The following is a 16,522-nucleotide window of genomic DNA, read 5'->3' on the forward strand; positions in this document are numbered from 1 at the left end:
TGTCTTTCTGTGTTACGTCCTCCCTCATTGTTTTTTCCCTTTCCTTTCTTTTCGTGTTATTTTTTTCATATTTATCTTTCTCTGTTGTGTCCTTCCGCCTCCTCCTCCTCCTTCTCCTCCTCCTCCTTTTTTCCCTCCTTCCTTCCTTCCTTCTTTCCTTCTTTCCTTTCAATGTTGTCATTTTTCACGTATCTTTCTTGTATTCTTCATTTCCATTTCATCTATATTATCCTTTTATCACGACTCTATAATCTTCGTCATCCTCCTCCTCCTTCTTTCCTTCCTTTCTTCCTTCCTTCCTTCCTTCTTTTCTTTCCATGTTGTCATTTTTCACATATCTTTCTTCTATTCTTCATTTCCACTTCATCTATATTATCCTTTTATCACGACTCTATAATCTCCGTCATCCTTCTTTTATTTCGTGCTTTCATTCTTCACGTTTTTCTCTCTCACTTTTATTCTTCTTCTCCATGCATTTCTTTCTTCTTTATTTTTGTTTTTCTCCCTACTACAATTTAACATTCTCCATCCCCTCTTTATTTGTTTGTTGTTATCTATCTTTTTCTCTCATTCCATCCCTTCCATGCGTCCTTTATTTTCCATTTCCTGATTTCAACTGTTTTCCTCCTTTTTCTCTTATTTCATCCCTTCCATGGTTTCTTTCCTATTTTTATCTTATTATTCAAACTATATTATCCCTCCCTTTTCTCTCACGCCATCTCTTCCAGTTTTTCCTTTCTATTTTATTTCAATTTTCCATCTGTATGTTCTCCTTCCTTCTTTCCTTCCTTCCTACCTATCCTATCCTATCTTTCTTCATTTACTATTTTCCCCTCGTATGTATTCCATTCTTCCTTTCCATTTCGTTTTTTTTACTTCCCTTCTTATTCCAGCTCTACAATCATACTTTCTTTTTCTTTCTTTTAATTTTCCTTCTTATTCAAACTTTATATTCATTCTTACTTTCCATTTCTTTTTTTCTTTTTCTTTTCCTTTTTATTCTAGCTATAACCATTCCTGCTTTTCATTTCTTTCTCTTTTAATTTCCTTTTTTTTATGCCAACTTTGTAATCATCTTCTCTTTTTCCCTCTTCTATTCCGTTCTCTTGTTCTTCCTCTTCCATCCAATGCTCTTTCTCTTTTAATTTCTTTCTCTGCTACAAGTATTTTCCGCTTGCTTTCTTTCTTTCCTCCTTCCATGCATGTTATCGCGTTATCTCTCCTTCTCTCTTTTCCCTCTTCCTTTCCTTCATATATTATTTCCTCCATCCAATGCTCTTTCTTTTAATTTCTTTCCCTTCTACAATTATTCGCCGCTTGCTTTCTTCCTTTCCTCCTTCCATACATGTTATCGCGTTATCTCTCCTTCTCTCATCTTCCCTTCCTTCCATGTCTCCTTTTTTCCTTTGTCACCATTATTCTTATTACTCCAATTATTTCCTCTTTGTCTTTTGCGCCGTTCTTCCTTCCTGACATGTTCATCTTTTTCTTTTATCTCTTGCATTAATTACGTGCTCGTATCACGAGAGAGAGAGAGAGAGAGAGAGAGAGAGAGAGTCTATTTTTTCGGTGTAGACAGATTTGTCTATTGTATGCTTGATTAAACTTTTTCTCTAAAAACATCATTATATTCACACACACACACACACACACACACACACACACACACACACACACACACATTGCTTCTATTCCCCATTCCTTATTATCTTTTCCCTGACCTTCTTCCCCTTTGTATTTCCTCTTCCCCTCTCAATCCCCCCCCCCACACACACACACACACACACTTGCTGCTCCTATCCCCTATTCTTCATATCCTTCCTCTGACCTTCTTCCTCTCTTGTATTTCCTCTTTCCCTCTAACCCCCCCCCCCTCCCCCCTCAGTCTCAAACACCTGGTCTGTGGTCCCCCCCGCCCCCCGTCTCACCTTTCCAGCCTCCACCTGCGCTAATGAGAATACCTGAATAATTAATGGTAATGGAAAAAGGAAGGAAGAAATTTAGGGAGCGAGGGAAGATGGAACAGGAGGAAAATGGTAAAGAGGGAGAAAGGGTCGGAAGAACAGAAGAAGGGAGGAAGGAAGGGCAAGAGTAAGGAAAGGAAGAGAGGGGAGGAAGGAAGGAAGACAGACAGGAAGGAAGGAAGGAAAGAAGAAAGGAACGCGGGGAAGGGAAGGGTGGGGATAAGGAAAAGAAAAGGAAAAAAACACGATAGAGGATCAGAAGAAAAGATACAAGAGAGGAAAGGAAGAGCAGGAAAGGAAGGTAGATGTTGAGAAAGAGACGAAGAGAGAAGGATAGAAAGAGAGGGTACAGGAGAAAAGAGATAACGAGAGGAAGATAAAGTTAAAGTGAGGGAGGAGAATGTTAAATATTAGACTAGAGTAAGGGAGGAAGAGAGGAACTGTATGAGAGGGTAAAAGGAGAAAAAAATAAAGAAGGGAAAAGGAAGGAAGGAAGGAAGGAAGGAAGGAGGGAGGCTGCGTGTGGTGGTAAGTGTCGTGTATGAACGTGACTCACTCCCCTCCCTCCCCTCCCCAACACACATGACTGACGGGGGAGGGGGGGGGCATTGGAGACACCAGGGAGAGGAGAAACGAGGGAAGCCAGCACCAGAGGGACGCCAGGGGGAGGGGAGGAGAGGGAAACGAGAGCAGGAGGGGAATTGAAGGGAGAGACCAAAGGGAGATTATGGAAGGGGACAGGAGCAAAGGGACGTGAAGTGAAGGGACATTGAAGGGAAGGCACATGAAAGGGATATATATGAAGGGAAAGGGACATGAAGGGAAACCAAAGGAAGGGAGGGGAGTGGGGGAAAGGGACATGAAGCAAAGGAAAGGAAGGAAAAAAGAAGGAACAGGGAGGGAAGGGACGTGAAGTGAAGGGGAAGAAACGGAAGGAACATGAAGGAAGGGAGGGGCGTGAAGGGAAGGAAAGGAAGGAAAAAAAACATGACGGGAAAGGAAGGAACAGGAAGGGAAGGGACGTGAAGGAAAGGAACATGAAAAAAAGGAGCATAAAAGGAATGGCCATGATGTAGAAGGATGTGGAAGGCAGGGACATGAGGGTTAAGGAAAGGAAGGGAAGAGACTTAAGCGAAGGAAAAGGAAGTGAAGGAAAACGCCAGTAAGAAGGACATAAAAGGGACATCAAACACCATGAAAAGCAGTTTCGCACCACCACCATCACCACCACCACTACCACCATCAACACCACCACCACCACCACCACCATCACCACCACCACTACCATAAAATAGATTAAAACACTCCAGTACACAAGTGCTTTTAAACCTCGCCATGATGATGATGATGATGATGAAACATGGAGGAAAAAGATTAATAGTAAACGGATATGAATGTGAAATTAAAAAAAAAATATATAAGTGTGTGTGTGTGTGTGTGTGTGTGTGTGTGTGTGTGTGTGTTCACGATAACTGTTAATACTATATCTTGTAATTAATGGTTAATGGATAATTGATTTTAACCCTCAACACCCTTCCCTCTCCTCCCCTTCCCACACCACCTAAACTCATAACCAATAATTTACTCACCTCCTTTACCCTCTCCCCCCTCACCCTTCCCCTCTCTCCCCTCACCCTTCCCCTCTCCCTCCCTCCCTCCCTCCTCCCACACCAGCACCCCACCACCTCCACACCCACACGGACACCCACACTTCCACACAAACTACACATGCAATCTCTCCCATCCCTTTTCCTCTCTCTTTCTTCCACCTTCCTCTTTCTCTTCCACTCCACTTCATTCTCTTTTTCCACCCTCTTTCCTTCTTGATTCCGCCCTCCTTCCTCATTCTCTTCCACTTCCTTTCATCCTCCTCTTCCACCTTTCTTCCTTTTCTTCCACCCTCCCTTCTCCTACTCTTCACCCCTCCCTCCCTGTCTTCCACCCTTCTTCCTCCCTCTCGTTCACCCTTCATCCTCCCTCTTTTCCATCCTCCTTCCTTCATACCTCTCTTCCTCCATCCTCCTTCCTCCATCTCTTCCATCTTCCTTCCTTCATCCCCCCTCTCTCTTCCCCCTTCTTCCACCGGCCTTCCTCCCTCACCCATCCTCCTTCCTTCATTCCCCTCACTCTTCCACCCGGTCTTCCCCCCCTCTCTCTCTTCCGATTATCCCTCCTTCATCCCTCATACAGTCTGAGTCATCCCCCCACGTGCTTCCCCTCCCTCTGCCCCCCTCTACCGCGCACACAGACTTGCAAGAATACACACAAAAGGAAGGGGTTTGTGGAAGTCATGCCGTTCTCCTGAAGCTGCTCCAGTAACCATTTCGTTTTATGCTTCATTTTTTTTTCGTTCCTCTAGTTGTCATTTCTTTTTATATTTCTTTCTTTTCAGCTTTCCTTCTCTGGTTATCTTTTCTTTGTCATGCTTCCATCTTTTTCCCTTTTCTTCCTCTAGCTATAATTTCTTCTTATGCTTCTTTCTTTTTCCTTTTCCTTCCATTATTTATTTTTATTTTCTTTTGTTTCTTTTTTCCTTTTCCTTCCTCTAGTTGTCATTTCTTCTTATATTTCTTTCTTTTTTCTTTTTCTTTTTCGAATTATCCTTTCTTTTTTATGCTTCTTATTTTATCATTTCTTTCCCTCTAGTTATCATTTTTTTATGCTTTTCTTTTTCCTTTTCCTTCCTCTGATTATCATTTCCTCTTATGGTTCTTTCTTGTCCTTTTCCTTGCCTTCTTTATCTCTAATTTCTTTTGTTTCTTTCTTTTTCCTTTTTCTTCCCCTAGTTATCATTGTTTCTTTTGCTTCTTTCCTTTTCCTTTTCCTTCCTTCCTTTAGCTATCAATTTCTCCTTATCCTTCTTTTTTCCTTTTCCTTCGTCCAGTTTTCATTTCTTCTTAGCTTCTCTTTTTTTTCTTTTCCTTCCTCTGATTATCATTTCCTTTTATGGTTCTTTCTTTTTTCTTTTCCCTTTTCTAGTTATTCTTTCTTTTTCCTTTTCCTCCCTCTAGTTATCATTTCTTCTTATGGTTCTTTCGTTTTCCTTTTCCTTCTATTTATCATTTCTTCTTATGTTTTTTTCTTTTTCCCCTTCCTTCCTCTAGTTCCCATTTTTGCTTATATTTATTTTTATTCCTTTTCGTTCCCTCTTTCTCCTCTGTCTATCTATCAATCTATCACTATCACTCTGTCTATCTGTCTACCTATCTATCTACCTATCTATTTACCTATCTATCTATCTACTTATCTATCTATCTTCCTATCCATCTATTTGTCTATCTATGTATCTTCCTAAAACTCTCTTCCTTTTCACTCAATGCCTTACCTTCCTTTTTTTCCCTCCCACTCCCAACCTCTTCTCCCCATTCACTCCTCTCACACTTTTCCCTGCTTGACTTTTTTCCCTCCTTTCAACCTTTTCCTCCAGGGCGCTTTTCTCCTCCAAACTCTCCCTTTTCCACTAGTTTTCCTGTTTTTCCCTCCTACTTCGCTCCATCCCCCCTTCTCATTTTTCCTTTCCCTCTCTTTAATTTTTATCTTTTTTTTCGTTCCTGTCTGTACCCTCATCACCCTTCCTCCTTTTCCTTATCGTCTTTCATCTATCACTTTTATATCCCTTTTCCTCACTTCTTATTTTCTATCTTCTTTCTTCATTTTTTTCCTCTTTCCCATTCCGTTCTTTCCTCTTTTTGTTCCTTAATCATCGTCCTTTATATCTTTTTTTTCCTTCCTACTCTTATTCCTATCTTCTTTATTTGTATCATCTACCCCTTTGCGTTCTTTCTTTTTTTTTCGTCAATTTTTTCCCTCCTGTCTCTCTTCCCCTTTCATTATCTCCCTTTTCTTCCTCCTGTCTTCCTTTGTCAATACATCACCGCTCTTTTCTCCTTCCTGTCTTCTGCTGCCAATGTTTCACCCTCACCATCACTTTTTTCTCTCTGCCTCCCTCATTCTCCTCCCATTCTCAGCCTTTGTTTCTTCCCCTTCCCTTTTCATTATCTCCCTTTTCTTCCTCCTGTCTTCCTTTGTCAATATATCACCGCTCTTTTCTCCTTCCTGTCTTCCGCTGCCAAAGTTTCACCCTCACCTCCACTTTTTTTCTCTACCTCCCTCCTCCCTTCGTTTCTCCCCTCTCTCCTTCTTGTCTCTCCCCCATTTTCTCTGTATCCCTCCTCCCGTTTCTCCTTTCTCCCTCTTCTTTTTGCCCCCCTCTTCCCTCCCCTCTTCATTCACCTCATGATTCCCTCTCTTCTCCTTCCCTTACCCCTTCACCCATCGTCTCTTCCTCTTTCCTCCCCCTCCCTTTCACTCACTGCCTTTTCCCCCTCTCCTCCTTCCCTTTAACCTCTTTTACCTTCTCCTCCCCTCTCCTCTCTTTTCCTTTTTATCCATAGAGTATCTCGATCCCCCTTCCCTTTTACCCTCACTTGCCGCCTCTCCTATTTCCTTTTACCCTCATTCACCATCGTCTCCCCTCACTCAGCACCTCTCCCTCTCCTTCCCTTCTCTTAATCCTCCCTCATCATTTGTTCCCCTCTCCTCCCCTTCCCTCTAACCTGCATTTGCGGTCTTATTCCCTCTCGTCCACCCCCCTCCTCTTCCCTTTTACCCTCATTCCCCATCGCCTCCCCTCACACACCGCCCTTCCCTCAATCACCGCTCCCTCTTCTCTCCCCTCCAGACGGGTTCGGGCAAGACCTACACCATGGGCACGGGGCTGGAGATGGAGGGTGACCCCGCGTTCGTGGGCATCATCCCCCGTGCGGTGGAGCACCTCTTCCGCGGCATCGACGAGCGCCGGGAGGCCGCGCGCGCCACCGCCACCACCCCGCCGGAGTTCAAGGTCACGGCGCACTTCATGGAGCTCTACAACGAAGAGATTATTGACCTTTTTGAACCGGGCTACAAGGTGAGCACGTGTAATGAGTGTTATTGATGTGGTGGGGTTTTAAGATGGGGATTGGGGGGGGAGGGGGTGAACCACAATACAAGATGAGAACGTGTTATGGTCTGGGTTTAGGGGTGGGGGGGGTTGGAGGAAGGGGGGAGTAGGGGGAGATGAGCCGGTGTGGTGTCATGAGACATCCGGCTATAATAAGACATCCCATCCTGATCTGCGCATGCGCGGAACCCAATGTTTACAAACAGTGTTGATATCGTCGTTTGTCCCAGGTAAGATGGCGGCAAGGCACCATGGCAGCTATTGTGGGAAAATGGCCAAATTCAAGGATGACATGGACCCTGTTATTCAGATACTACTAAATGGAGAGTATCCAAGAAACATGACCGTCAATGAGAAGATAATTAAATCTGAGGAGGCAGCGGGAGAATATTTACTGAAATACATGGTTGTAGGTTATCTCATTTATCACATTTACTGACATACAGGGGGTGTAGGTTACCTCATTTATCATTTACTGACATACAAAGGGTGTAGGTTATCTCAATTTTCACTTTCAAAAAGATAAAGAATGACTTAGGTGGGACGTTTCATGATAGGCAGTCGACAAAAGACACGGTACCGTGTCATAGCTCATCCACCCTCCGTTGGTAAACAAAGCCCGCGCATGCGCAGATCAGGATGGGATGTCTTATTATAGCGGCTGTCTCATGACACCACACCGGGATACAAGGTGAGAACGTGTTGAGGGTTTGGTGTTGGGAGGGGAGGGGGGATTAAGGGGCTCTCACCTTCACCCGGACTGGGTGGGGGTCACAGGGAGAGGGGAGATTAGGGGGGCCTGAGGCGGGATACAAGGTGAGAACGTGTTGTAATCTGGGTGTTAGTCGAGTGTGGTGAGGTGGGATGCAAAGTAAGGACATGGTATGGGCTGGGTGTAGGGAGGGAGAGGGTGTTGAGTTGGGATACAAGGTGAGCACGCGTTGGGCGTTGCTGTGGGTGGGAGGATGGTTTAGGTGGCTCGAGAGTGTGGGAATGGATATGATGATAAGGAGTCTGCGCGAGGCATTTAATTCTATACTAGGCAGCTCCTGTAAACCTAACTCCATTAACCTCTTTATTCATGAACTTATCTAACCTTTCCTTGAATGTATCCATCGCATTAGCATTCACAACATGACTTCCAAGCCGGTTCCAGTTATCCACCGTTCTGTTGGTGAACCGATTCATTCCTAGTCTGTGTTGAATATAAATGTATTCAACCCATTGCTGTGTGTCTTACTCGACTCTTACCACCAGAACCTCGTTAATACTGCCCTTATTACTCCTTCATGTATAAACTTTGATCAAGTCTTCTTCCTCCCGTCACCTTTTTTTAGGGAATGCAAATTTAATTATTTAAGTATATCTTCACTTGGCAAGTTTCTCAACCCTTGAATAATTTTTGTCGTCCTCCTCTGCACAGATTCTAAGATCTTGATGTCCATTCAGTAGTAAGAAGACCAGAAGTGAACCGAGGTCTGACTAATGCTAAATATAGATTGCGAATTGCTTAAGGGCTTCTGTTACTTACTCTCCTTGATATGGAAGAAGAGGATATAAAGAATGGTGGTAGGTGAGAGGAGAAGAAGGACAAAAGGAGGAAACGAGAGGGAGGGGGAGAGATGAATAGGGGACGACGTGTGTGTGTGTGTGTGTGTGTGTGTTCTCTCGTCAACTTGTTCTTTACTTCTTCCCTCGCTTTTGTGTCTGTTTTCATTTCTCTTTATCTCTGCTTCCACCTTTGCCTGTCTCTTTCTGTCTGTCTGTCTGTCCAAGCTCCGTCGGTCTTTGTTTCCGTATTAAGTTTTTAGGTGCATTCTGTCTTTCACCTGTGCCTGTCTGTATCCTTTTGTCTCTGTCTGTCCGTCCGTGGATCTATCTGTCTTTGTTATGGTGTCAAGTCTCTAGGCCACCTGTGTCTGTACCGTCTGTGTCACTCTCAGTTTGCTTTCTTTATCTTTTCATTTATCATTCTCTCTCTCTCTCTCTCTCTCTCTCTCTCTCTCTCTCTCTCTCTCTCTCTCTCTCTCTCTCTCTCTCTCTCTCTCTCTCTCTCTCTCTCTCTCTCTCTCTCTCTTTTTGTATGGGGGATTCCTTAAAGTGGCGTTGGCCGTTCGTCTCTCTTTAGATGAACGTTTTCGAGGCTGCCAAGGAGGAGGAGGAGGAAAGACCGGTGGTGGTGGTGGTGGTGGTAGAAAGGGAAAAATTAGAAGAGGAGGTAAAAAGTAGAAACGTTAAGAGGAGGAGAAGTTGGAAGTAAGAGTGGGAGAGTTAAAGGAGGAGGAGGAGGAGGAAAAAGAAAAGGAATAGAAGGAGTAGAAAGAGGAGGAAAATTTAGGAGAGTCAAAAGCGGAGGAAAGGTAAGAGAAGGAGGAGGAGGAAGAGTGAAAAAAAATAAGAGGTAGATGAGGAAAAAGTAGGAGAGTTTGAAGAGGATGAGGATGGGGAGGAAAAAGCTGTTGAGTTAGAGGAGGGAAAAGTGGAAAAGTTAGAGGAGGAGGAGGAGAATGAGATCAAAGGAAGAGGAGGAGGAGGAGGAAGAGAGAAAAAAAGTGCCAGAGTATAAGAGGAAGATGGGCTAATTTTCTTGTTCATGATGTCGAAACTTTTTTTTTTTTTTTTTTTTTTTGGCGCAGCGAGGTTGGTATTGCGTCTCCCTTGCGGTCTTTATATTTGAACTTTTAATTAAGATAAACTGTTGAGGCCGATCTTGGTAATTAAGTTTGGGAAGGAATTTTATCTACTTTTTTACCACGTCTATCGCTCCCCCTTTCCCCTTCCTTCTCTCTTTTCCTCTCTCTTTACGTCTCTCCCTCTCCCTCCCTTCTCCCCCTCACTCCCTCTTTTCTCCCACAAATGCGTTCCACTCCCATCTCCTGAATTTGAATTGCTCCTCCACTCCTCCAATATCTCCCTATCTGCTTCTCTCTCTCTTTCTCTCTCTCTCTCTCTCTCTCTCTCTCTCTCTCTCTCTCTCTCTCTCTCTCTCTCTCTCTCTCTCTCTCTCTCTCTCTCTCTCTCACACACACACACACACACACACACACACACACACACACACACACACACACACACACACACACACACACACACACATACATACAAACACACACATCTCTTCCTCCTCATTTCCCTTCCCCGTCACGCTTCGTTCACAGGCCCACTCCTACACACCTGTTCCCTGCCCTCCCACCCACCCACCCACCTGCCTCCCACTCAATACACACACGCCTGACTTCCTTCTTTCTCTCTTCCTACCCACCCATCCAATGCACACTCACCTGATTTACTTCTCTCTCTCCCTCCCTACCCACCCACCCATCCACACACCTGACACCACCCACCCATGAACAGTTGAACACACATATGCACTCTCCGTCTCACTCACTCTCACGCTTAATAGTAGTAATAGTATTATTATTATTATTAGTAGTAGTAGTTGTAGTAGTAGTAGTAGTAGTAGTATGTGTCATTTATGCTTACCCTGAAGAATATACCATTTTCCCTGTGCCATTTTTCTTTCCCTGCCATTTTTTCCTGTTCCATATTTTTCCTTGTCATTATTTCCTGTGATATTTCTTCCTCTGCCATTATTTCTTTTGCCATGTTTTTCTGTCCTTTTTTTTTTTGTCCCTCCTGTGCCATTATTTCATGCTCCTATTATTCTCAGACATTTTTTTCTTTTCCATTTTTCCCTCGCTATTTTATTGTTATACTTTGTTTTGTTTTTTCCTCCTCACATTCGCCATTCCGCACTGCTGTTCCATTCCACTCCCCCCCCCCCCCTCCCCAGACGCACCGGTTACCACTCTGCACCATGCTCTCCACCTATTTACCTTCCACCCTCCTGCATACATACATACGTTTGCCTTTTTAACCTATTACTAATTCTCCTCCTCTCCACCCCGCCCACACCCACACGCCTCAAACCTCTCCCTATCCACCCACCCACATTCCTACCCTCCAAGCCCACTCCCACCGCCTATCGTCCCCTCATCCACTCGCCCCCCCTCCTGTTCACTCACATATGTCTGCCTTCCCAACTCACCCATTCTCCTGCCTTTCACCCAACCAACACCCAGTAACTCACCCACCCACCCACCCACTTTCATATACCCCTTAAACCCTCCTTTCCTACCACCAAAAACCACTCCCACCACCTGTTCTTCCCCCAGCCAACATCCACCCACCCCAAACATGCCTATCCCTTCTAAATTCATCATTCATACCACTCAAACAAACTACCATTACCTGTTAATCCATATATCTTAACAGCCAAACTCACCACCACCACCTGTTCTCCACACAACACCCACCCATTCACCAAAATACCTATCCCCTAAATCTACCTTACCTCGAACCCACGACCACATCATCCACCCTCACTCATCCACCTCTCCGTCACAGGGCTCGGGCAAGGGCGGTATCCGGATCCACGAGGACGCTGAGGGCGGCATCTACGTCACGGGCGTCACCACCAGGAATGTCACGTCCCTGGAGGAGACGATGCAGTGCCTGCGGGCGGGCGCGCTGTCCCGCACCACCGGCTCCACCAACATGAACACGCAGTCGTCACGCTCGCACGCCATCTTCACGCTCCTCGTCCGGCAGCAGAGGATCGCCCCGGTCAGAGAGGTGGGTAGGCGGGGCGATTAAGAACATAGGAACATAAGAACATAAAAAGTATGCAATTGGCCAGTAGCTAGGGAGGTGGTAGGGAGGAGGCTGGTGTGAAGAGGGGGGAGGAGGTGGGTAAGGGGAGGTGTAACAGATGAGTGGGTATGGATGAGAGGTGTGTGGGTGTGGTAATTAAGGTGTGAGAATTAAGGTGTGAAAATGGGGAGATGTGGGAAAAAGGGGGATGAGGGATAGGTGTGGGTGTGATAAGTATGGGTATGGTTGGTACAGGTGATTGGGCGTTACAAAATTTAATAAACTGTGGGGGTGGGGGTGAGTTGATGTGGGGAAAGGGGGCGAGGGAAAGGTGTGATTGTAACAGGTGAGTGGGTGTGCCAATTATTGTGTGGGAGCTGGTAGGTGAAAGGGGGACGAGGATGTGGGATGTGACGGAAAGGCGTGTGGGCATGACAATTCAGGTGTGGGAAGAGACAGGTTATTAGGGAGAGAGGATGTGCTAAAAAAAAATAGAGAATGAGGGAAAGGTGTGATAAACAAGTGAGTGGAAGTAACAATCAAGGTTTGGCTGGGTAGAGTTTTTATTTAGAGGTGAGGAAGGAGATGAGGGAAAGGAGGATTTGAGGGACAGGCGTGTGTTTGAGGCATCCCCCACTTGCCTCACTCCCTTATTCCACAGGTAATACAACATCACCTGCCTTGCACTCCCTCTTCACCTGTTTTAATTAGTACCCAAGTGGCAAGTAAACACACCGGTCAGTCCACATCGCAGTCTTATCATATCTGTTTTAATTACCAACCTGTTTTATCAATAATTTTAATGAGCAAGGTCAACTAATCACCTAAAACCCAATTATCAGGTAGAATTGAACTTCACCCAACCTGAATTCCATCCTTCACTTTCTACTCTAATTAATTGAGGCAAGTCGGCAAACAAATGAGTCGGTCCACACGGTTGTCTTATCACACGTTTCTTAATCAGCCATCGAGGAAGAGGAGGAGGAAGTGAGAAAAGGTTATAGGAGGCAAGGGGAAGGAGTAAGGTCGGTGTTAGACGTTTTCGGCTTTCACATCAACTATTTCCAGAGGCCAAAAAGGAGATCAGTCGGGTTCTTGTGAGTGGTATTTTAGGTTCATGGCACAGAAGAAGGGTCAGACTACCACTAGGGTCATAAAAATACCCTTGGAAATGCCCAAAACTCCTACGAAAGGCTTGTCAAATATGTGAGTCTAGGCCCTGGAATGTTTAAGGATATGGCCCTGAGTGTGGTGGAAGAGAAGGAGAAGAATGGGTTATGAAAGCAAGAGAAGATGGCGCAACTATAAACACTTGCCTGCGCCATGATGGGCTGGGGCCGACTACCATCCAAGCCCCTCAAGAGAGCCTACCGGCGTACACATAAAAAAAAATATATATATAATAATAATAAATAAAAAGGGGGTGATGGTGGAGGAAGGGAGGGGGAGAAACAGGATAAAGAGGGCAGTAAGGGAGGAAGAGGAAAATAATGGGCTATAAAAGAAAGAAGGGGATGAAGGTGACAAAGGTGCAAACTAATCAGCCAAATACCTGTCTTGTTTTGTTTACGAATGGCCTATTGATTGGTTCCTGTCCGATTTTTTTCCGCTGTTTTTTTCTGGAACGAAGATAGTTGTCTTGTTTATGAAAGGTCTGTTTATCGTGTCCTCTTTGATTCTTTTCCACTCTGTATATGATTTTTTTTCTCAAATGAAGATCGATTTTTTCTATTCATAATTCTAACTTCCCTTAATCAGCCATCCTCCCTCAACCATGTAAACTAGTCAAGCAAATACCTGTCATGTTTTGCTTATGAAATGGTATGTTTATTTGTATTTGTTCGAGTCATTTCCACTCTGATTTTGTAGCCCTCTGATGAAGATTTTTTTTGTCTATTCACAATTATAACGTTCCTCAATCAGCCAGTCTCGCTCAGCCTTGTAAACCAATCAACCAAATGCCTGTCTTGTTGTGCTTATGAAAACGTTTGTCTATCATCAATTTCATACTTTTCCACTCTACGATTTCCTATTTTTTCTCTCAAATGAAGATAGTTTTTTTTTTTTTTTTTTTTTGGTGTGTATTTTTATTTTTTTTTTGTATACCTACGTTTTTTTATGTGAGGTCCAGGAACTCAGGAAGTGAAGGCAATGAACCGGCTTTCCCTGCATTACCACACCTGCCCCAATCAAGCAAGCAATCACCAGGCAGCGAAAACAAACACTCCCCCATTCTTTTTTTTCTCTCTGGTGTGTTTTGTCTCCACTTGTTACGGCCGAGGAGAGAAAACAATGAACCCTCCTCCGTCTTGTTTCTCTGTCTCTACACCTGCTTGGGAGGAGGAAGAATGAGGAAGCACCAACATTTCCACTCTCACTCATTCCTTTCTTCACCCCTCACCACCTACAGAAGAAAGGAGAAAGAGAAGGAGGAGGAGGAGGAGGAGGAGGGTTGTAAGTGTAAAGAGGAGGGATAATTAAGTAAGAATAACAAAAATCATCATTGCCATCACCACATCTTCCTTTTTACCTCATATACAGGAAGGAGGAGAAGGAAGAGAGCTGAAAAAACGGAGAAAGAAGGAAGAATGTCGAACCACCACTATTACCACCACCACCACCACCATCATCACCACCACCACTCACTCATTTCTCTCCCCACCAACAGGACGATGGCGAGGAAGGAGGCAGCGGGGAGGGCGGAGCGCCACAAGAGGGCATTCCGGAGTTCGAAACCCTGACGGCCAAGTTTCATTTCGTGGACTTGGCGGGCTCGGAGCGGCTCAAGAGGACGGGCGCCACGGGGGAGAGGGCCAGGGAGGGCATATCCATCAACTGTGGCCTGGTGAGTGGGAAGGAGTAAAGGGAGGGAAGGAGAATGGTGAGTGGAAGGGAGAGGAAGGAGAGTAGAGAGAGGGAGGGCTAAGGGAGGATAAGGAGAGGGATAAACGAGGAAGGGAGAAAGAATAAGGATAAAGGGGCTATTACACTGGGCAAATTTTCCGTGGATCTTCAGTCAAACCACGATTTCCGCTTTCCGTGGTTTTCTGACGAGTCCACGATCTTCCAAGGCTACGGTAGATTTCACCAAAGGATGACGGTATTACTCACCATCAGCGGTATCAATAACAAGCAGCAATAACAAGAAACAAATGAGAACCACGCTAGCGGAAATCGTGGTTTGACTGAAGATCCACGGAAAATTTGCCGAGTGTAATAGCCCCTTAAAGTGAGTAATGAACGAGGAAGGGAGGAAAGAGAGGGAGGAGAGGGAGGGTAAATAGGAAGGAGACGAAGGAAAGGGAAAGGTAAATGGAGATAAGAAGAGGGATGAACCGTGAACGAGGAAGGGAGAAAGAGTGAGGATAAGGAAAGGGATGAACGTGGGAGGAAGAGAGAGGAAGGAGAGGGAAGGATAAGGATAAGGAAACGGATAAACGAGAAGGGAAGAAAGAGAGGAAGGAGAGGGAAGGGTAAGAATAAGGACAAGAACGAGAGAGAAAGTAAGCTTGTGTAATGGAAAGAGGATGGAAAAGAGAAGGAAGAGGTAATGGGGTGATTGAGAAAGTGAGGAAGGGAGCGTTGAGGTAATGGGATGAGGGTGAGAGGGGAGGAAAGAAAGGTTTTGGGAGGTAATGAGACGATTGGAAATGAGAGGAAGGGAGGCTGGAGGTGACGGGATGAGGTGAAAACAGGGAGGAAGGGAGGCTGGAGGTAACGAGATGAGGTGAAAACAGGGAGGAAGGGAGGCTGGAGGTGACGGGATGAGGTGAAGAAGGGGATGGAAGGAGGGTTGGAGTAATATTAGGAAAGGGGAAAAGGAGGAAGGGAGGAGGAGTTTGGGTAATGGGAAGAGGGAGAAAACGGAGGAAGGGGCGGTTGTAGTAATGGGTAAAGGGGGGAAAGAAATTAGGGAGTGCTGGGGTGATGGGAAAGAGGGAGTGTTGGAATAATGTTAGATAATGATGGTAGGAAGAAGGGAGGATGTTTAGATTGAGTTTTTAAGGGAGAGGGAGAAAAGGTGAATGGGAGAGAAGCAGGTTGAGTGGAGAGAGAGGTGGGGCAGAGGGAGAAGGAAGGAAGATTGAGAGAGACGAAGCAACCATTCACAAACACGTCTTCCATTTCTCTCATTAACACCCATAATTACCACCCGGACCCTGCAACACTCATCCATTAAACACATATTACTACCTATTACCACCATCTGCCACCCATTTCTATTTATCTCCACCCCATTACCACCTATCGCCTCCCATTTACTACTACCCATAACCTACCTATCACTGCCCATCACCCCAGTCACCTCCCCATTACCACCTATCACCTCCCAATTACTATTACCCATTACCACCTATCACCCCCATCATCTCCCCATTATCACTTATCACCTCCCAATTACTTTTACCCATTACCACCTATCACCCCCATCACCTCCCAATTACTACTACCCATTACCACCTATTACCCCCCTATTACCACCCATTGCCCTCCATCACCACCCATCTCCTCCCCCTTCATCATTACCACCCATCACCACCTATCACCCATCACCTCCCATCCCCCACAGCTGGCCCTGGGGAACGTGATCTCAGCCCTTGGGGACGTGAGCAAGCGGGCTTCCCATGTGCCTTACAGGGACTCCAAGCTCACCAGACTCCTGCAGGATTCTCTAGGAGGTATGTGAGGGGGTCCTACGTATATCTTGAGTCACATCTACCCATCCTTCCCTATGTATATGTGACGTTTCCTACACTATTATCCTTCTATCCTTTCCTGTTCTTGTGTCTTATCCTGCCCTGTGTATCCTTTCTCCTATCCTGCCATCCTTCCTTTCTCTTAGTTACCCTTTCATCCTGTCCTTCCGTGTGTCCTATCCTGCTATCCCACTATCAATTTCCTATCCTGCCCTCTATCTTTCTCGCCCTGTTCTGCCATCCTTCCTTCCTTCCTTTTCCTACCC

The 16,522-nt window shown here is 45.3% G+C and overlaps 1 protein-coding gene across 5 annotated transcripts in view; it reads left to right on the forward strand.

The window, feature by feature from the left end:
• LOC126991883 (kinesin-like protein KIF21A) overlaps positions 1–16,522 on the forward strand; it is a 141,891-nt gene that overhangs the window by 75,154 nt on the left and 50,215 nt on the right. For all 5 annotated transcript variants that reach the window (XR_007745904.1, XM_050850530.1, XM_050850529.1 and 2 more), the window contains exons 3-6: positions 6,646–6,873; positions 11,314–11,541; positions 14,228–14,404; positions 16,130–16,238. Coding sequence is in view for 4 of the 5 variants with exons in the window: in XM_050850530.1 (XP_050706487.1) it covers positions 6,646–6,873; positions 11,314–11,541; positions 14,228–14,404; positions 16,130–16,238 (742 nt within the window). In the remaining variant the exon portion in view is untranslated. The remainder of the gene's footprint in view (positions 1–6,645; positions 6,874–11,313; positions 11,542–14,227; positions 14,405–16,129; positions 16,239–16,522) is intronic.

The sequence above is a fragment of the Eriocheir sinensis genome, unplaced genomic scaffold, assembly GCF_024679095.1.
Source record: "Eriocheir sinensis breed Jianghai 21 unplaced genomic scaffold, ASM2467909v1 Scaffold356, whole genome shotgun sequence".
NCBI classification, from domain to species: Eukaryota; Metazoa; Arthropoda; class Malacostraca; order Decapoda; family Varunidae; genus Eriocheir; species Eriocheir sinensis.